General features: G+C 48.0%; 8 protein-coding genes across 8 annotated transcripts; 3 read left to right on the forward strand and 5 right to left on the reverse strand.

The window, feature by feature from the left end:
• Positions 1-1945: 1945 nt before the first annotated feature.
• On the forward strand, positions 1946-2143 carry N7517_007480 (uncharacterized protein; the record flags this gene model as incomplete). The annotated part of the gene is made up of 1 exon (XM_056725210.1): positions 1946-2143. One exon carries the CDS (start codon positions 1946-1948, stop codon positions 2141-2143), a length of 198 nt encoding a protein of 65 aa, XP_056581460.1.
• A 1737-nt stretch (positions 2144-3880) lies between these two features.
• On the reverse strand, positions 3881-5450 carry N7517_007481 (putative translation elongation factor eEF-1 subunit gamma; the record flags this gene model as incomplete). The annotated part of the gene is made up of 3 exons (XM_056725211.1): positions 3881-4884; positions 5167-5368; positions 5421-5450. 3 exons carry the CDS (start codon positions 5448-5450, stop codon positions 3881-3883), a joined length of 1236 nt encoding a protein of 411 aa, XP_056581461.1.
• Positions 5451-5678: 228 nt separating this feature from the next.
• N7517_007482 (mitochondrial 37S ribosomal protein uS9m) lies at positions 5679-6673 on the forward strand (the record flags this gene model as incomplete). The annotated part of the gene is made up of 2 exons (XM_056725212.1): positions 5679-6510; positions 6582-6673. The coding sequence occupies 2 exons, from the start codon at positions 5679-5681 to the stop codon at positions 6671-6673; spliced, it is 924 nt and encodes a 307-aa protein (XP_056581462.1).
• A 1427-nt stretch (positions 6674-8100) lies between these two features.
• N7517_007483 (uncharacterized protein) lies at positions 8101-9574 on the reverse strand (the record flags this gene model as incomplete). The annotated part of the gene is made up of 2 exons (XM_056725213.1): positions 8101-8519; positions 8776-9574. 2 exons carry the CDS (start codon positions 9572-9574, stop codon positions 8101-8103), a joined length of 1218 nt encoding a protein of 405 aa, XP_056581463.1.
• A 3015-nt stretch (positions 9575-12589) lies between these two features.
• N7517_007484 (uncharacterized protein) lies at positions 12590-13138 on the reverse strand (the record flags this gene model as incomplete). Its single annotated transcript, XM_056725214.1, has 2 exons — positions 12590-12826; positions 12926-13138. 2 exons carry the CDS (start codon positions 13136-13138, stop codon positions 12590-12592), a joined length of 450 nt encoding a protein of 149 aa, XP_056581464.1.
• A 229-nt stretch (positions 13139-13367) lies between these two features.
• Positions 13368-15054, reverse strand: N7517_007485 (GMC family oxidoreductase; the record flags this gene model as incomplete). Its single annotated transcript, XM_056725215.1, has 2 exons — positions 13368-14786; positions 14842-15054. The coding sequence occupies 2 exons, from the start codon at positions 15052-15054 to the stop codon at positions 13368-13370; spliced, it is 1632 nt and encodes a 543-aa protein (XP_056581465.1).
• Positions 15055-16859: 1805 nt separating this feature from the next.
• Positions 16860-17757, reverse strand: cnaB (calcineurin regulatory subunit B; the record flags this gene model as incomplete). Its single annotated transcript, XM_056725216.1, has 5 exons — positions 16860-16896; positions 16958-17292; positions 17388-17461; positions 17517-17569; positions 17640-17757. The coding sequence occupies 5 exons, from the start codon at positions 17755-17757 to the stop codon at positions 16886-16888; spliced, it is 591 nt and encodes a 196-aa protein (XP_056581466.1). The 3' UTR covers positions 16860-16885.
• Positions 17758-18066: 309 nt separating this feature from the next.
• N7517_007487 (uncharacterized protein) lies at positions 18067-20154 on the forward strand (the record flags this gene model as incomplete). Its single annotated transcript, XM_056725217.1, has 4 exons — positions 18067-18361; positions 18475-18960; positions 19018-19314; positions 19372-20154. The coding sequence occupies exons 1-4, from the start codon at positions 18203-18205 to the stop codon at positions 20152-20154; spliced, it is 1725 nt and encodes a 574-aa protein (XP_056581467.1). The 5' UTR covers positions 18067-18202.
• Between the last annotated feature and the right edge of the window lie 426 nt (positions 20155-20580).

Genomic DNA, 20580 nt, shown 5'->3' on the forward strand with positions numbered 1-20580 from the left:
TTGTTTTGGCTGTTTGCTTAATAGCTTTGCCTCGAATCTAGTATAAAAATTGTTTGCTAAATAGAACAATTGTTTCAACCTTGGATTTAGAAGTATAAACATCCAACTCATACTTGCTCATTGCAGTACTATAAACACATAAGAGCTATAGTAAACATAGTTTGTGCGATCTGACTAGGCCCTGGTCTGGCTGCCGTTGGATACTAACAAGTTGGCCTGTGGATTGACAGCTTAGCGCATTGATGCTATCATTGGAGCCATGACCTTCCGGCGTGAAGGGGAGTTGCGTCTTAGTCGAAGTAGAGATGAAATCAGCTGCTGGAATGACAGCTATGATAAACCTACCGTGCTTTATCCATGAAACCCTTGGAAAGGTCAGCCCCTTATCTCGCTGCGATGGGTGGTCTAGAAATAAGTTCTTGAGCAAGGTCGTGACGTCCATGCACGGAACCTGGCCGTTAGGTATTTACACCTTCGCATGGTGACAAGAAAGAACATTGAATAACATTAGCTACTGTGCTCATCCGACTGTCTCATAACCTAGCGATCTGAGGAAATGCACTGTGTTCTAATCGCCACATCCACCCCCGTTTCCACAACCTCCAGAGTCTCCGCTGCCTGAATCACCCGTACTTTATATACCTCGAAGCATATCGGTTCTTCAATATAGCACATTTCTACGTTTTTTTTGGTTTTTAAAGTGCTTAGCTCTATCTAAGATACGTATCTTCAAAGTTTGATGGCTTTTTTGAGGAAGATACTTTCTAAAATGTATCGAATTGCTTGTCCACTGACGGAGTCAGAGTAGGAGTAGGAATCTCGATGGTCTCCTGCTCTTTAACCCAACGTTCATATCATAAATTGTGTATCCTGACTATCACAACATTACGCTAGTATCTATCGGTGACGTCCATCCCGTTCTCCAACACGTAGAATGAGAGCTTGTCAGTAGTGAGTCTCGGAGAGACAAATCGGGATAGGACGATCAAAGGTGCGCGGATATCCGTCTTACAGTACAGCGCAGGCGCCATAAATCTTCTTGGATTCCCACGACTTAGTTTTCAGTGACTCCATTATCGGCTGCAAAAGTATCATTACGGAACAGTTAGTTCAAATTTTGATTTATAGTCAAGGAAATATTGTACCTTCCAACTCAGCTGACATATCTGTTGCTCATTACTGCAGTGCAGTACAAGAACTACAGCAGTGGGCTGCTAATGGAACTTGGGGTTGTCAGTGATCGAGCTTAGGAACATTCCTAAATTTCAATAAGAGATTGCCTTCAGTCAATTGCACAAACTTACCGTTTTGAGAAGACAAAGAAACCACACGAACTGCGGAATCGTGCGAATCAAGAATTGGACTTGAAGCGAGTTCAACTTCTTCTGTGTCAATGGAACCTCTCTTATCGATTGAAAAAGAGGTCCTTTAATAGAAAATTCGACTCTCTTCTTTGGTGGACCATTGATGATCTCATCTATTCACCAACGTCTCGTGAAATATTTGACCATACCGAATGTTGGAATTGAGGGTTGGTTGTATGCCTCGACATCCGCCATCACCAGACACCAGACACCAAGCAACCAGTCTTTTGTGTTGTGGGGCGTCTGCTTTTTCCTTTGCGTTGTACTCCCAAGTTGTCGCTGGGGAATCTTTCACAGCCTCTATGTCGCGTTTTCCAGCGATTATATTTAGGAATTGAAATGATCCTTTCTTCGTCAATCTTTTCGCATTATTGCTCGTGACTGTGGATCTCAGGCAATAAGCCATTTAACCCCGGCTGGGCATTGTCATCCTGGAGATTCACCCGTTCAGTGCATGGAAGTAGGCTGCATTTCATCACCAGCGAGCCAACCATGGTGATTGCAAGCGTGACGCATTGGGCCATCATGAGATCATCCCAATGTAGATCGGCAGCCCGAGAGAGGCAAGAAAGAAATTTACCATGCCCAGGTTCTGGACGTCTGCAGTTAGGTCATGGCGAGGGGTGTTCCAGAACGGCCAAGGGCCTCAGAGGTTATTCGGACAGGCTGCCGCCTCGCAACACTCTTCAAGTCTTCGCCAGAGCCCTTCCACCATGTGGATATTTGGTGCACCGGATTTACTTGATGGGGACTTGCCAGTCAAATCAGGTGATGCGTGAGACCTCGAGCTGTAAGAGCTCTTGGATCCCTCTGACTTGTGAAATACTGTCTATCACTTGCCAGTCGTACCTTGCAATCTGTATTTCCCATAGTCGCAGCCAGAACTCATTCCCTGGTAGCCTTGGAGTTGGCACACTGATTATATGCTTGCGAGAACGGTCTCGGAAGAGTAGGGGTTGATTTTCTCGAAGAGACCGGGTATATTGAAAGAATTGTCTCTTTCGTGTTCGAATATGTCGGGGACCTGAAAGCATGCGAGGTCTAGGACGCTATAGCAGCTGCATTGTACCGAATGATATATGTGGATCTGATTTCCTTTTTGCCTGGGCTCTCGTCCGACGGCACTTTCGGTGGTGCGCGGAATATCTCCTAGACTTCCATGTCGTCTGCATCTTTCCTCTTCTTCACTGTGTAATTGTGCCATGCTCTGTCCACGTAGATGATCAGCCTGCATTGGGCATGTCTTTCCCCAGATCTGGTGGCTTTGTGGCGCTTTAGCTCATTCAGCTTGTTGTGGAAGAGGTAGACAGTGATCAAGACTTGAAGAAAAAGGAGAGTAGTACCGAGACACTCGCCATTCCTGCAATGTGGGAAGATCGGAGGTCAAGGCCACTACCACCTAGGCCGGAGATTGATATAAAGTTGGTCTGTCACGAAGCCGTGGTACAAGAATGACGGAGCACCGATGGATTCGATTCATTATTGCACTAGATATTGTTCTGAACCTGCGGAGAGATGAGTGGGCTGGCCGGTTCATGGACGCAGAGGCAGACTTTCCTGCCTGCAAGCTCGATAATGTATTTTATAAAGTCTGTGATGTTGCATGTTAGTCAAATACCATTGACTTTACTCGGATCTGACTTGCCTCACACGGTGTTGGCTGTCATTGTCTGTTCAGCTAGGACCGAGGATCGCATGCGGCTTCGATCTTCTGCCTCGCTATATGTATCACCCATGGACAAGGCATTGCTCAAACACGATAGGACATGGGGATCTGATATATAGTCATGAAGAGTAAGGTAGGAGAAGGGAAATGTGAAACGGATATGAATATATCAGGGTATGATGATGGTGATGATGAAAGTTATGAGGAAGAAAGGTAAGAGGATATATAGACAGCTTGATGGATGAACGAGAAGGAAGTGATGAGAAGTTTATAGAGGGAAGTAGCAGCAAATCGCTAGATAGCTATATATACCTACGCAACAGACAAACAAATGTTAAGACCAACATAGGCAAACGACAAGGGGAAAGTGGAAGGGGATGAATGACATCAGGAGTGCTAATATGCACTAGGAGTGTCACATACCCTGGCTTAAATCGCACAACTCACAAAAGGGAGGTTGAAGACATACGGAGTTATTACTACTAGATATTACGTGATAATTTACAACAAACAGAAGATTATTATGCACTCAAGGAATCAGAGAACTGTCTCTGTTCTTTCATTGCTAGAACTAAACTAGCAGCGACCTGGTCGGCTGGGATTGTCGTAGCAAAACCTAAACCAACTCAGTCGATCATCATTCCACGTCGCAACGTATTCATAACCGTGATTCAACATCAACACATAAGACCGTAGGTCAAGATATTTGGATAATCCCAAAGAATTTCAGGCAGAGGAAAGAAGAGAATGGACGCGAGGCGTAGGATGTCTTCAAGCACAGCGCGTCCATTGGGGTATTGGGGGATGAAATTTTATAGGAGATGGGGAGGGCGGATCGGGGCGAACACGCTTATTTGAAGACGTGACCATCGGTCCACTCCTTAACCTCGCCGTTGACGGTGACGGGGACATCCTGGGCCCACATGTCCTCGACGAGCTTGCGGTCAGCCTCGTTGGAGGGGTCGAGCTTGGTGAACTCGTAACCCTCGTAGTCGGGGCCGACAGTGAAAGCGGGCTCCCACTCCTGGCCGCGGGTCATGTAAGCACCGTAGACGACACAGTTGTAGTTCTCGCCGTAGACGGACTGGGCACCGAAGAGGTACTTGCGGGAAGCCTCAAGACGGGTCTGGAAGCCACCAATCAAGTTGTTGGCCATGAAGGTGAGCTTGAGCTCGTTGTTGTACTTGTAGTTGACCTTCCAGAGAGAGTACTCATCGGCCTTGAAGTGCTCCCAGAACCAGGGCATGGCAACGGTGCGGACATCCTCGTTGGAGAACTTGCGCTTCCAGTCATCAAGGATGAGAGTGGGCTTGCCAAGAGCCTCGAGGGGGTGCTTGGCCTTGGGGGCCTCGGCGGGGGTCTCATCGGAGGCAGCGGCAGCGGCAGCGGGAGCAGCGGCCTTGGGCTTGGGCTCCTTCTTGGGGGCGACGTACTTCACGACCTCCTCAGCGAACTTGGGGGCGGGGACGACGGCCTTGAAGGAGTCCTGGTTGATAATGGTGTTGTACCACCGGGTGGTGGCGGGGTTGGCCTCGCGCCAGGTCTTGTCAAGGACAGTGGCGAAAGCACGGGTAAGGAGGGAGGCAGCGAAGATATCGGCCAGGGTGATACGCTCACCAACCAGGTAGGTGTTGGCAGTGAGGTGAGTCTCGAAGGCACCGATGACCTTGAGGGCAGACTTGGCGGCCTCATCGGTGGTCTTCTTGTTGTAGACATCGAGACCCATCAAAGGACGGTACCAGGCACCGAACTTGGGGAGGACCTCGGCGTTAACGAAGGACATCCAGCGGAGGATGGAAGCGTAATCCTGCTTGGTCTTGCCGAGGAGGGTAGTCTTCTCGTTCTGGGAGGTGACTATGAACAGGACGTGTTAGTCAAGTTGCTTTGAAACTCAAATCGAGTTCAATAATGGAACACATGGCATAATGTGTCCATTTCAAAAGGGGTAAAGTCGAGTCCAAATTTTCCCGCAAGCGGGGTAGCCAATTTTTTTTTTCAGAGCTGTTTTTTCTCAACAGTTATAATTCTGACAGGGATAACTAATGGTATCTCATCATAAAAAAAATTGAGGCGAAAAATGGACCCGAGTGGTGTGGTGGAATGTATTGAAGGAGGGGGGGAAAGGTCTTCACATACCATAAACGGCAATGGCAATGGCCTCGGAGAGAGTGAAGCCATTGGCACCCTCGAAGGCGGGGATCTTGCCAGTGGGGTTGAGCTTGAGGAACTCAGCGCTGGTGTTGAACTCAGCAGTAGAGTTGGCCTGGGTGTTAACCAGCTCCAAGTCCAGGTCGTTGTGCTTAGCAGCGACCAGGATGGAGATGGTGCGACCGTTGTCCTAGAGAATATTAGACAGGGAACCAATGCAATAGAGATGAAGAGAGACATACAGGCAGACCGTAAAGCTTTCCGAATGCCATCTTGTGTGTGAAGTGTGGAAGATGAAGAAAAAAAAGAAAGAAAGAAGAGAAAGAAGAGGGGCATGCAAGAATTTTGTGCTGGCGGGACGACTTCGGCGTTCGGAGAAACCAATCTTACCGTGTCACATGACCCGACAAAAAACATGACACTCGGAGACCATCAACGGCCTCCATCTAGGACCTCAGAGCCGAGTTTCAGCCCCGAATTCCCCGCCAATTCCACCAGCCATGGCGTGGCACAAACCAACCAGCCTCGCACAGGCGATGCAATCCCTCCGCCTAGCCTCAACCCTCACAAAACACTCAACCCAAGCCTCCCGAACAACCCTCAACACCCTCCGCACGCGCACCTACGCAACAGAAGCCGAATCCGTCCCCGCCGCCGCAGCCCCAGAAATCAACTTCGGCTCCTTCTCACAAAAGCCCGCCCGCATCATCCCATCCTCCCCATCCTACTTCTCCGGCAGCCCGCGGTTCATCGACCACGTCCTGCAGCTGGAATCTCTGCAAGCCAAGCATGCCTCGCTCCCTATAGTGGCTACCAGCGAGGCACCACGCATGGCGTGGTTCAAGCTCGCTCAGTTCCGCGATTTCGTCGGTGAGCCCGTGCCCATGAAGAAATACAAGTCCCTCGTCAAGATCCTGCAGCGGTTGAACCGCATCCAGCCCGATATGCTGCCGGTCGAGGTGCGCGATACTCTCGCCGCATTCTTGCGTCCTGGTAATCCGTATGCGGTGGAGAATGTTCCCCGGACGGTGGATGAGAATGGCCGTGCTCGCGGCAAGGGAAAGAGGAAGGAGTCTTCGGCTGTTGTGCAGCTTGTTGAGGGTGAGGGTGAGGTGCTGGTTAACGGAAAGAGTTTGGTGGAGGCGTTTAAGCGGGTTCATGATCGTGAGAGTGCGCTTTGGGCGCTGAGGTGTACACAGCGCTTGGATAAGTATAATGCTTGGATTACAGTGCGGGGTGGTGGTGTTACTGGCCAAGCTGAGGCGATTACCTTGGCTCTTGGTCGGGCTTTGCTGTTGCATGAGCCTGGGTTGAAGCCAGTCCTGAGGAAGGGTATGTTATTGCTTCCATTCTTATATCTCATTCCATTTCTGATACAATTGCTAACTTTAATTCCTTTATAGCTGGTGCTATCACAGTCGATGCCCGTCGCGTCGAGAGAAAGAAGCCTGGTCACGTCAAGGCCCGCAAGATGCCCACCTGGGTCAAGCGTTAAGTGGCCAGTGAGATCACTCGAGCATTTCTATTTCCTTTTTGTTTCAATATTGTATTATTCCACCAACCACGGCACCCCGAGTTCGCGACTTGTTTTATATCCTGTACTCTCAATGCATATGGGGCATCAATTCCAAGGTTTACACTGAATTTGATTTGAATTGAATGATTAGATCAGCGTGTTTATCCATTTTGAGGCCTATGGTTCTAATATTTCACTAAATACATTATAACAATTATAGATCGTGAGTAATGAAGTCCGTCTTGTTTCCTCATGTTTGCTCTTGGCGATTCTTGCCATGTTTGAGAATGATATAGGAGGATACTAAATTCCAATTGAGGTCAGACGCCATCTTAAGTTGTCCGGAACATTTTATTGGATCCAACTTTGACAGCACCGATGGGGTAGCAGCCCTGGAGCAGGGTGAACATGATAACTGACTATTACGCACCAATTAGGGCAGAAATTACTCGGCAACCTACAATTTGAACAAGCACGGATTTTACAACTGATGTAGCTCGCTACAGTCTCGAATATCCAAATTTGAATAGTGAAAATAGTTGATATTTGATATAAAGTCCATCAACTCCTTCTCATCCAACCAATCCTTGGAAAGGTATGCTAGCGAGATAATTCGAAAGGTGTCGGGAGCCAATATGAACCTTTGATATCACAAGTGCAAGGAACAAGCAGGATGGACTACTCATTAGGCCAAAGAGAAATAAAATGAAAAGACCCCAAATCCCAAGCCCAATTCCAAAACGGGAACACAAAGGTCCCATTCCATTTTTGCGCCAGATGCCCTCTGCCGTTTTTTGTTTTGCCCGCGCCCCAATGCAAAGCCAGTTTGGATCGATTCAATACAAATGAAATAGGAAATAAACAGAAGCCAAAGGAAACCACCCACAATAAATCATGAGACTATGTACAACTCGTCAAATTCATTAGGGTATGGTAAATGGGGACTGTGATGTGATTGTGATGGTGGCCGTAGTTGAACGAGAATACGACATATTTCGCAAAGCCACCTCGCTAAGAGTTAAATAGGCGATAGGTATAAATTTGAAGGATCAAGCGCTGGCCAATATAGCGCCAGCGAATGATCGCCCCGCCGAAGAGGGGGGAACGGAGAGACTGACCGAAGACGGAAGGAGGTCGGAACTCTCAAAGCGAATGTGAGATGCCCAACGAGGTTAGAGGTGACAGGTTTCCTCTTCGCGATGTCGAATGTCAACATCGGGGTTGGTGCGACGCTAGTAGGCAATAGCCTCCCCGTGGCGGCAGCGCTTGGGATGAAATTGGCGATCGTCATCAGCTGTGTCTTTCTTATTTGGGAGTGAACCCAATTTGATGTGACGATTGTGGAATTTGGAATTTTTTTTGCGATTTTCGTTTTTTGTTTCTCTGTTGCCTTCTTGGGACTTGGTTCATGGTCGTGGCACTGCCGTGGCTTCGAGTCTGGCAGGGATGTGATGAAGGTCGGGTCTACTGTCCATGAGATCAAGGCATTGGCCCAAGACTGGGGTTTGGTGATGATTAGGAGGTAATATAGGTGTAGTGGAGTATAGCGCAAACTCACCGGATAGTATCTCTTCTTCCCATATGCCCATTTGATAATCCACTAACCCGTGTGGTTCAAGTTGGTCGCAAAGCTGAATTAGGTCTCTTCCCATAGTCTCCATACGGTCTCGCCGAATGAGACTAGTATGCGAAGGTTGTTGACTTGTCGCAATCACTTCCATCATCAAATCCTTTTGTTTTTGACAGATGGCCAGCCAACATAGGTTGAATTCGCTCCATAGCTTCAGACGATCGGAGTACTGGATGCTGTCGTCATGGAGGAGGCCTAAACATCATATCAGAATTAGCCTCTCATTGTAGACTCATCAAGGTACCAGATGATGCTTGCATGACGCGTGCCTGCATGCTCAAAGGAAATATTAGGGGGGCAAAAAGGACAGAAAAAAAAAGGGTCCAGTCCGGAGTGCGACTTCTGTGCTACAGACGAGGACACTCATAGTAAACCGTGGACACTTGTCCCTGTCTTCTCCGACGGGGCAAAAAACACAAGAAATCATGGCGAAAAAAACACTGTATCTTACCAAGATCCCGTGCATTGGTCACAAGCCACTCGGAAATTTCGAGTAGCGATCCTCCAGCCTCTACCAATCTTCCGGCTCGCGTTTGATCAAAAGTGCGGCGCAAGATGCGGTTATATCGTCCGATTGCCTCCTCCAGGCTGGGCTGATCCGACTGTTGGGACTCTGTTTGGGGCTGATCCAATCGGTTCATGGACCCGGAACCGACAGTGAAATCAGAGATGGGTTCAGAAAAGGACTGGGTGGTGTTCGGGCGTGCCATGGGACCCGGTTGGTTATAAGGTTGGAGTTGTGCATTTAGATAAGAGAGTCCTGCAACCCCAGACCCTGCAGATTCCTCTGGTGGAAAATACTGTGGAACGAATTGGTTCGACAGAACATCAATGGCTGCAGACTGCCGTGTCTGGTACTGTGGCACAACCTCGAAGTGTCCTTGGGTTGGACCCTGCTGACTGAACCCATATAACATGCTCGACTCATAGGGTGAGAATGCTGGGTCCTGAGGCGCACGCCGTCGCTGATGTTGAATAGACGCTTGTTGGGGTCGTTGAGCCCGCACAAAGTCCTGGGGCTGGTAGTTCTGTAAGTCATTCGACTGCAGGGAACCGTGGAAGGAGCTGCCTGTGTATCCGTAGTCGTAGGACATCGGGGCTTGCTCCGGGGGTTGCGACATCCCCGTTTGGTCTCCACGTGGTTGTATGGCTGGGTCGAAATCGGTTGCACGACCAGGTGCTCTGCGAGCGGCATTTCCAGACCGAGACATTGACCTTTCATTCTGCTTCATACGTTGATCGCCATCCATGAGGCAATCCCAGGATCGGTGCAGATCAAGCTCAGCCCAATGCTTGGGGGACAGCGGTGGGCTTGCGTAAGATGCCAGCTTGGATGATTTTGAGGATTTCAGGAAAATTTAGTTTCCCATAGAAGTCTTCCCCTTGTTGGGGGGGAGGGAGAGAGAGAGGGAAAGAAAGGATGAGAGGTGATCCTTGTTCAAGTAGACATTCAAATCTTGTCCTCTGACGCAGCCGCGACACAGATTCAAGTAATAGAGAAAATAAAATAACACAAGAATTGAAACCCCAAAAAATTAAGAAAAGAACAGAGGGAAACTGGGAATTAAATGTAATCAGGTAGGAAATCAGGGCAAGGTCAGAGATATTAATAAAAGAGTGGTGGATCTGAAAAGAGCCGATCTAGTCAAAAACAGTAAGGTAGATAGATCAAGTATATAATAGTCTTTGAATGGTCTAGTATAAAAGGGTATAAAAAGGATAGTATATAAGAAAAAAAAGGGAAACAGTCAAGGGGGAAACTAGGGCTTCTTCCGTAGAGTATAAATTATATCAAATATCAAAATATAAAGCCCTAAAGCCATAATATGATCGGCGAGGGATCTACGCCTCTAACATCTAGCGCTATTCGGGAACCCGGTGCAATGGTTCTTGGCCTCCCGAGGGATTTTTGGAAATTTTTAATTTTGGAATTTTAGATTGGGGGTTTTTTATTTTTTTAATTAGATTTTGTAATTTTTTTTTTAGGGGTTCAGCTCTTGAGGTCAGGCGGGATAATTTTGCTTTTTTTATACTCTCTCTTCTTCAGTGTAACCGCTGTCCATGTTGCCTGGGGCTGATAATGAAGGAGTAGACATGAGACAGAATATTTTCCCCTTGCGTATGTGTCTGTGAGAAGGGAAAAAAAAAAAGCAAAAGTTTACAAAGTCTAAACACAATCAACTACCCTATATAAAAAAGTAAACAAAGTGAAAAGGGGGGATACTTACATTCCGGGGAGATTAGCCGGACAGCTGAAACCTCGCGGAGATGCATATGGTTATGGCATAATACTATATGCTATTGGATATAGAGTCATCTGATGATTGTATACATTGAAACTACAAACATCCAATATAAAATCATTTCAAATAGTGGAGCCATGCCCGATTGGATACGGCTACATACGTCAGTTTCCTTTTCCTCGGGTTGATGATTGCTAAAAGCAATTATTGTTAATAAGACAAAGGTATTTGTTTACTGTTCTTATGAACTATTGACCTTCTATTGTCTCATATTCTACATATTCCACCCTAAACTAGATCCGACAGTCTGGTTGAGATGAGGACAATCACTACTCCGGATGTGACCTCAAAGGTCCGGTTTATTAAGTACAGACGTGTTTATACTTCTCTTGATCCACTCGGAAATGTTCTATACATGAACATAAACTTTAGTAACATTTAACCTAGAAGGTACTTCAGGCGTTTCAGACTTTAAATCCCACCAGATTAAGTCCCGAAACAAAATGCAATATGCGGATGTACGACATGTAAAATAAATCAAATTCCAAAAAAAAAAAAGGAATAGATTAGGCTATTGGTCAGATCGAGAAACTCGCGCCTGTTTGATCGGACTCCTAGATCACCGTGCTTCTCGGTATATCGCCCGCAACCAGATACTCGACACGTTGGATAGATCGGTAACACAAAACACGAGGCTGGAACTGGCGTGGACTTGGGTATTTGTAATGGGGCGGGAAAAAAAAGGGAATGATACATTGTTCATTGTTCATAGAAACTATACTTCTAGCCGTGCCTAGAGCGATGACACTCCCTGTTTCAAGTTTAGATATCTCTTCAAACATGTCAGACAATGAATATCTAATCTTAGAATTCCAAAACAAAGCTTGGACTAAAATCTCCTCTAATCCCATGATCACTTAGACAAGGGTTGTCTTTAGGTAATCTCCCTGAAACACGACAAACAGATACCTACATCGGATGTCTATGTGGAGGGTGAGTAGACCGGAAGTATGACGCCCTCCCTTTCTCCCTCTCTATTCCTCCCCTATCCTCGTAGATAAGAAAATTCTATTAAAAAGAAAAAGATAAAAACACTTTCCCTCGAAACACCAGTGCCTCGCCTTGTACAACTTCCATCTCGGACTGCAGAGCCAGCGAATCCAGTGCCTCGGAATTCCGAAATTATCGTCTCACCACGCTCATCCAGTCCGGTTGCCCAGTCAGGAGCACGAACGTCGCCGAGACGGGGGATGGTGGATATGAATGGCATATAGATAAGTGGGATGAGATATGTATATGTACATATGTACATAGGTAGTAGTCAGATGTTATATACTAGCAAACGCATATATCTGCATAGGCAAGCATAGGCCTCATTAAAAACATTTAGAGGGCCGGCATCTCCCGCCCTCCGCCCGACCCTCGCCCGACCCTCCGCCCTCCAAGGGCCGCTCGAGGGCGGCCCTTATTTATATAAGAAAAGTTGACCTTTCCTAATTTAGATGTATAAAAGTGCTAACTTATCACTTTAACTTACGGTTATTTAATAGTGTTCTAGTTTATATATTAGATTTATAGTCCATTTCTTTATTAGTATCGAGAAACTTTATAAAATTAAGTTATATTACGATAAATTAGTTATAGTAGGTAATAATAATAGTTATATAATATTAGTTAGTTATTAGTATCTTTAAGTGTATTAGTTATCATTAATTTTAAAAGTTGTTAATTTTAGATGATAGAGTTATAGAAATATATATTTGTAACTATAGCTAGACTAAGAGTGTAACTAGTTAACTATACTTCTTATCTAAATACTAATTTTGAAGGGCGGGTTAGATGCAGATGGATGAACGAAACTCCGGTGGGTAAACATGTGGAACGACTGTTGGGTTGGTTATCTGCCGGGGTCAGATCTTCCAGATTCCCCCCAGATACGGGGATGTCCTCCTTGTTTGTATCAATGGCTGTTGAACTCGACACTTGTCACTACCGCGGTAACCGATTAAATACTGGTTTCTGTCAGTAAAGCTGCAGATCAACGATATAGGATATTGACTGACCGCCAGGCTTCGATCGCTCGCCCGCGCGCCTTGATATTTCGAGTATGACCAGCTCACGCCGGATGGCCTTGTTCTCTTGTTTCATAATGAAGAGCTTCTCTCTGAACTTCATTACCACGTCGTTCTGGTTTAGGCACTTGTTCTTCACAGCCTCAAGCTGGTCGACGATCTTGACTTGGTCAAGGGCTTTGTCGCTCTATAGATGTGCCTGAAAACGGGCTGCAAGCGACCTGTAAAAGTCGATTTCAGCGTCCAACTGCTGGGGGAGCTTGTCCGCCTATATGCAATGGGGCACGAAGCGTTGCAAGCAGGTACTGATATATTGGGTCGCCGATTTGATCTCGCGACGGAGCTGCCAAAGGCTGGATTTAACGATGATGTATTGAATGCATGCTGCTGCGTAGGCAAGAATTAATATAGCCAGGATTGGACCGAAAATTATCAACGAAGTGGTAGGGTCTATGGCTGTAAATGGGAGGGCATGTTGTGGTTTGAGGTGAGGTCGCATGTTTGGGTATTGACGAAGGTGAGAGGAAAAGGAAAGATCAGCTGGGTTCAGATTGTTTCACCAAGCAGTGTTCTCAATGACTAACTTTGGGCTATGTGGCAGAACCAAAATTGCAAACATCTATATTTCACTACAGCTAACAACAATAGCAGATTGGATGCAGGACGTCAAATAAAGGGTGACATCTACATTTCGTTGATCAGATCCCAGATCTGCAGATCTGCCAATTTTACTTCCCGCGAATGATATCAGCGGCCCGTTCCGCCACCGCATACACTGTTGCAATTGGGTTGGCATGAGGAATGAGTGGGAAAACACTCGCGTCAACAATACGCAGGTTCTCAGTCCCATACACCTTCAAGTCCTGACCGACCACTCCTCCAACCTCACGAGGGAGCATTGCAGCAGTACCACACACATGGTGAGTAGTCAAGGCTGATTTTTCACGGAGCATGACCTTGATCTCTGCGAGATCTGGCACCTCTGCGCTAGTTTGGAAGAACGGCTCTAGGGCCGGTGCAGAGCTCAGCCGGTTCAAATGCTGTACATGCCGCGCGAGAATCTCCAGATCCAATTTGTTGTCGAAAAGACGTGCGTCAATGACCGGCATATCGTTGAGATCAGATGATATGATATGGACACTGCCTCGCGAGAGGGGAAAGCTTGGAATGGTACCCAACAGCGCAGTTGATTCTGATCTAACAACAAGGAAGAGCATAGCCGAAGCCTCGTTGGGGTTGTTCAAAATGGACTCAACGACTCGATTTGAAAGACTGCTCCGGTTGCCAAGAGCAGCAAACAGCTTTGTCTGTTCTTCTTGATTGATGCGTGCAAACGCAAGACCCTTAAAGCCAGGAGAAATTCCTGCTATGCCCTCGTGCGACTTGAGAGAAACAGGTATTAGACTCATAACATGGTTCTGCAGGTTCTCGCCAACTCCCGGTTGATGAATGACCAACGGAATGCCGAGACGAGCCAATCGATCTTTGTTGCCAATACCTGACAGCTCGAGCATCTTTGGTGTCTGGAGAGCACCAGCTGCCAGGATAATCTCTTGCTTTGTCTGGATGGTGATAACCTCTCCATCGTGGAAAGCCTCCAGGCCCGTGGCCCTAGTGTTTCCCGTATCCGTATCATATGTAAAGATAATCCGCCGGACTGTTGTTTCTGTAATTATAGTAACGTTAGGCCGCTTAGATGCTACGACCCCATAAGTGCTGTCCGCACTACTCCGAAAACCAGATACTGGATCAATTGTGGCTGTATAATTCCGAGTGCCGATTGTCTTTCCTTCAGCGAGAAGTTCATCGGTAGGCTTATAGCCTTCGCTTTGAAACGCTTCCGCCCACGCTTGACTGAGTGGAATACCTTGTTTATCCGCAGCGCCGGGATAACTCAATTGGATCGCTTCCTGGGAGCCCCTTTTGCTACCTTGACTCGATGCCAAGCCCGATTCCGGCTGGGTCAAAGTATAAGACTTTTGTAGATATGGCCGTAACGTCTCCCAGTTCCAGTTCGGATTTCCTAACTTTGTCCATGCATCAATGCCCGCTGGTGATGGAGGGACATACGCCAGTCCATTGATAGCAGATGAACCGCCCAAGACTTTGCCTGCTGGGTGATCCTGTTCTCGGCCGTTGAGACCTGACTGGATAGATAATAGAAATTAGCGAGATGCCAACGGGGCATCAGAGAGAACCAACCTGAGGGGCTATCTTGAACTTCCAGTCAAGCTCCGATCCACTCAAAGATGGCCAAAAACTCGGATTTTGAACTCTATGGTCACCAGAGGCGTCAGGCCCACTCTCCAAAACGACAATATGAGTGTTTGGGTCTTCTGAGAGGCGACAGGCAACTACCAAGCCGGCAGTTCCTCCGCCGATAATCAGATAGTCAGCTGTTGCTGGAATGTCCATAATGGTTATGGTTGGGGTATAAAAGAGCAAAGGTAGCAGTACTCTTGGGTAATAGAGGGAAATGAACTTTCAGTCAAAGCTCAACGTCAAATTAGGTACATATACGAACCCCCCCCCCCCCCGCCGAAGGATTGGCCGAAGGATTCGGGTCAGGACAACATAGAATTTTGACGTGAAGTTGTAGATGTAGTCGGCCTCCCCCGCAGGCGTGTGACCTTGTGTGATGACATGAAATACTGTACTGTAATTTACGATGCATCAAATGGGCATTTTCGATCGCGGTTCGGCCGGCTTACGCAAACGTAGATTATGGTCATCCAACAAGTCGACCTTCGGGATACAGTATACTGTACATGAAAGGCAGACACCCTGGAGTCTGGACAGAGACGAGGCAGAATGGCAACCATGTAATACGGCCCAAACGTGGGGTTCCTTGCATCGATATGTCTTGCTGCAGACCACCCCAAGGAGCGGTGTAGACTGGGAGTGTGACCGTCCCGGGGTATATGTTTTGGGAATAGCCCCAACCTAGAAATTCATTCACGGATGGTAGTTGTGTGCCAGTGACGGACAAGAGAGCCATCGAACATGATGGTGCAGAAAAGTGTGGCCTCAATAAAGTAGCGTAGAGGAACATATATCATGCCGCACAATGATTAGCTGGACAAGAAGGTGGGCCATTGTGAATCATTTAAGTGAGGATCGGTGGGAGAAACTAGCTGGCATGCCAGATCGCCAGATAGACCGCCAGATCTACAAAACAATCCTGGATTGTTCCAAGTTATAGTTAGTGAGCGGGTTTAATAATTACGTAATACTTAGGGACGTGCTTAGCTTTACTCAGTGAGCAAAAAGCGGCAAGGGGTGAGCATTAAAACGGAAAGGGAAGTCCATCTCGCTCGGCCTAAAATCCGGTGTATATGTTGTATGCAGGAGGGATAGAACGGGAGCCGGGGGTCGGGAGAACCGCTAGAACAACACATCATATCAGAATGGGAATGTAGTTCGTGGCAAAAGATAAGGTAAAAGGATGTAGATGCGCCACCGACACGCGCAATGTGCTGGACAAACAAGGATTGTCATTGTGGCTGCTCCCGTACCCGACTTGTTGGGTGTCATCCGGTCCACGAGACTGCGGTCCAGAAGGAGAGGTTCGAGAGGAACTGGTGTTTGCCGAGGTTAGTTTGCGGGTGCGGAATCAGAATAGTCCGGATGGGAACGGGGGTTGCTCATGCGGCTGAAACGTCAAGGCTTTGTTTTGGTTGAAGCGTGGTGATATGAGGTAGGGACTGGGGTGGAGGTAAAGTTGTTGAATTGTTGAGTTGAGGCGTATAGTGGAAGGGGTTGGGGCTGATAATGTATTTCCCAGGTATACATGGACAAGTCGTTTTCACAAAGCCTCTTCTTTCTGCCCTCTACCTACCTATAAAGTTGAGAGGGAGAGCATATCTTGAAAACGAAATCTAAACAGAATATCTGAGACGACTACTGAAAAGACCACCGAAGAGACATCACCATAAGCGGCCAACTATTCTTGTTAGTATATTTGACTTTTCGTGCATATACTTTCCAGGGTAGCATTTGTACCATTGGCACTGGGTGCCTGAGCTGACAATGAGAAAACCGACAGGAAGATAAAAGCCGGAGAAAAGGTCAGAAAAAAGATAATTCCATATGTCCTTCCCATATCGGGACTGAGAAAATAAACTACAAACACGTCGCTGATCATTGAGTCATATCATGTCGAGACCAAGAAAGAGAAAGCCGAGCACCAAGCAGAAAAGACGAAACACCACTGAATATGTCGCCACTCAACCAGTGAGAAGGGCAATCATATTTGATCTGGGCCATAGTCAGCACGAAGAGCTCTAATAAAACAAAGACAAACCGAATCAAAACATACTCAGAGTCATGCTGAGGCTCACGTCTGTATTCTCCACCATATCCGTGAACTCCTCGAAGCTAATCTTTCCATCCTGATCCTTATCAGCCTCCATGATTGTCTTGTCGACGATCTGCTGCAGTTGCACGTCCTTGAGGTTATTGCCGACCATCATCTTCAGGACGATGAACAGTTCGCCGTTGGAAATATAGCCGTCACGGTCAATGTCGTACACCTTGAATGCGAATCGCAGTTTCTCTAGCTTGTTGCCCTTCGAGCTGAATGCTGACAAGCCGGTCACGAATTCCTGGAAGTCGACGTCACCGCCACCGTCTTCGTCGAAGATGGCGATCATCCTATAGAAGAGATGTGTCAGAGACTAGTCGTATATAATGTAGATCGTAGATCGTGGGTGGGGGTGTGGGTATGGATGTCCGGGGGAGCAACGAACCTCGTGGCGAGCGGGTTGGACGAGACCTGGGGTAGGGAGAGGAACTCATCACGGTCGATAGTGCCAGAGGCATCCTGTAAACTGTTTAGTATGCCAGAACATCCTCTTAGACCATGGTGTGCAACCGACCTTATCCAACTTCATGAACCGTTTGCGCAGGCGATCCACTTCGTCCCGGTTGACTGTTGTCGCAGAGTCAGTCACAAGCCCGATCCATCGCCTTGACACCTTATCCGACCGTGGACAACGTACAGTTCGATGTAGACACAATGTTATCGAAGAGCTGGGTGGTACCCACAGAGCCGCGACGTCTCCGTGCATCGTAAATCGCAGCAGCGTTAGGCTCGTTCGTAGAGGACGACTGGTCCATGGTGGGTGGTTGAAGAGGGAAACGAGGTGCAGTGGCGATTTATGCTATGGGGGTACGTAGCAAATAAAGGTCGCAGGACTAGGGAAACAGCAAATACAAATAGCGAGATCAAGCAAGATAGCAAAAGAGGAGGCAGAAGAGTTGTTATTGCCAAGGGCCGGGGAATCTGATATCGCCCAGCCCCGCACTAACCGCATCCGGACAGGCAAGCGAGCCCCTGAGGCCGTGCACTCGGCCAAAACAGGCCACCGCCGGCTGACATTACAACGTCAACCCAACCGCCAGCCGTGAATCACCCCATCTTCAGTTGTCAATATCTCCCCCCTCCATCAAATTTCATCTCAAAAATACGTCTACGAGAAAGCGCATGAACAGACCTTTCTTCTGATTCCCATTTTACCCCGTCCCCGCCCATGGTCGTTGCCCTATTGCGCGTCCCGACGCTATGACTCGGTACGGGGGCCTGGGGAGGACGCGCCCTAAAAAGCTCACCTCTAAGGCATCCATCCCCGTTGTCCGGGAGTCAGAGATCGATGCCATCGACGATGAAATCCAGAGCTCTCTACAACAGATCGAAACCGGCGTCGAAAAAGCCGAGGAGTCGGTGAGTCCTAATTTTAGCCTCATCCCTATCCCAATCACGTGACAGGATCGCCAAAATGACACGAGATTTTCACCCAATATAAAATGACTCGCGCTGACCTAAGATCGTGTTAGGAAATTCACCTGCAACGCGCAATTAATGCCACTGCCCAGGGCAAAGTATACGAGGCACACATCCCTACTCCCGAGACCATTCTCAGTAATCTTCAATATGACGAACTCTATCCTCCCATCTTCTCGCAACCCGCGACGTACATTCGGTTCTCCTCGACCGTCGAGGATTGCTGCGGATGCCCGTACAACATGACCGAGGAGGATGATGTCTTCCTTAAGATCTTGAATCAGAAGCGCGATCCATCTGCTGGTCGTTGCACAGAGGATATCTTCGAGGAGGTCATGAATTTCTTTGAGGAGACGGCGCAGATGAAGCAGCCATACGCCTCGATCGATAATCCCCCGGTGTTATCTTTTGCAGAGATGCAAGACATGATGGATGCGACATTAGAGGATCCTATGAAGATTTTTGCCAATGAGATATATGAGCACTGGAAGTCGCGTCGGATGGCTGTTCAAAATAACGCACTCGTACCGCAGCTCAAGGTACGTCATTCCCCCATGCCATTGGCCATGCAAAGTCACTAACCTCGATATCCGCAGTTTGAAACTGGTCAAGACACCGATGACAGTGATCCATTTGTCTGTTTCCGTAGACGCGAGGTTCGCCAGATCCGCAAGACTCGTGGTAGAGATGCGCAGAGTGCCGAAAAACTCAGACGTCTTCGCAAAGAGCTGGAAGATGCTCGCGAGCTCGTTGCTTTGGTACGCCAGCGTGAAGTTGCCCGGAGGGAAATGCTCTCCGTGGAGCGCCAGCTCTTCAAGCAGCGTTGCGAGGTTAAGGAGATGAAGCGCAAGCTCAACATCAAGGACGATGATGAGGATCTCATCAACCAAAAGGTAAGCATGGCTACTGTGATCGCTCAGTTTGCGCATGTGCTAACCATTATTCCACAGCCGAAGAAGAGAGTGCTCGATATGCCACCCCAACGTCCCAATGCTCCTCAACTGCGCATGCCCCTCAAGGCTGGACAAGGCGCAGAGGATTTGCAACTCCTGGAGGATGTCCAGGCCGAGAAAGAGAACGAGATTCTGCGCGATATCAAGCAGAACATCACTAAGCACATCAAGTGGAACGAGGGATACGTGGATCACACCCGTGCACCACTTTCTCCTTCTCCAGAAAGAATATTCGATCTGGCTGCTTTCCGACCCGCTTTCACAGCACAATTGCCCACTCCTCCATCATCAGAATCATCTGGCGAGATGGATACATCCTTAGACGTCACCAGCCCGCTTTTCTCCAGAGATAAGCTTGCACCGCACACCATGGAACTGCACGACGAAGCACACCGAATGCCATCTTTCCGGCGACGAGTTGGACGTGGTGGCCGGTTGATGATCGATCGTCGGAACATGGGAGCCCGTAAAGTCGACATGGACCCATTCAAGGTCGACCGATTCAAGTTCGACCAAGAAGATTCCGACGAGGAGCCCGATTATGATACAGATGCGTACAGCATTCAAATCATGCAGCATCGGGCTATCACCATGGCCAAGGCGCGCGAACAGGCTGCAGTGGCTGCCCAGGCTCATGCGCAGGCGCAAGCACAGGCAGCCCAAGCCCAAGCCCAAGCCCAAGCTCAGGCTCAGAGACGACTGCTGGACCAAAATGGTCAGCACCAAGGCTCTATGGGGTCGAATCTCGGACCAAGTGCCGTGTCGGTGTCAGAGACCTGACCGTCCCTTTTCCTTTTTTTCCCTCTTTCACAGCATTTGGCGGGCGTTTTCTCCGTGGCTCTGTTTCCCTCATCCCTTCGTCTCTGTCTTTTCCCACCTTTTTACCACACTTGTAGTTTTAGTACTCCCTCATGTTTCGATGATTTCCGCGGGCGGCGAAGGTTGCTGGTTTGATGCCCGATTCTTCTTTTTTCGCTTCCGCTCACCCTCTCCTCACACATCTCTTCTGCGACATTTCGTTTCGACGCAGGTGCTAGCCATTCGTGGCTGAGCGCGTCTGCATTTGTTAGTGTACATAGTATCTTTTTTCTCCCGAATCTCGGTGGTGTTGGCTGGTGTCGGGCAGCCTTTGTATGATGGATAACCGAAGTTATGATGCAAGCGACGAATGGGAGGGCAAAGAAAAAGGCTCAAAAACATTCAGAA

Source organism: Penicillium concentricum (genome assembly GCF_028827145.1).
Source record: "Penicillium concentricum strain IBT 3081 chromosome Unknown utg000002l_segment0_segment0, whole genome shotgun sequence".
Lineage (NCBI taxonomy): Eukaryota > Fungi > Ascomycota > Eurotiomycetes > Eurotiales > Aspergillaceae > Penicillium > Penicillium concentricum.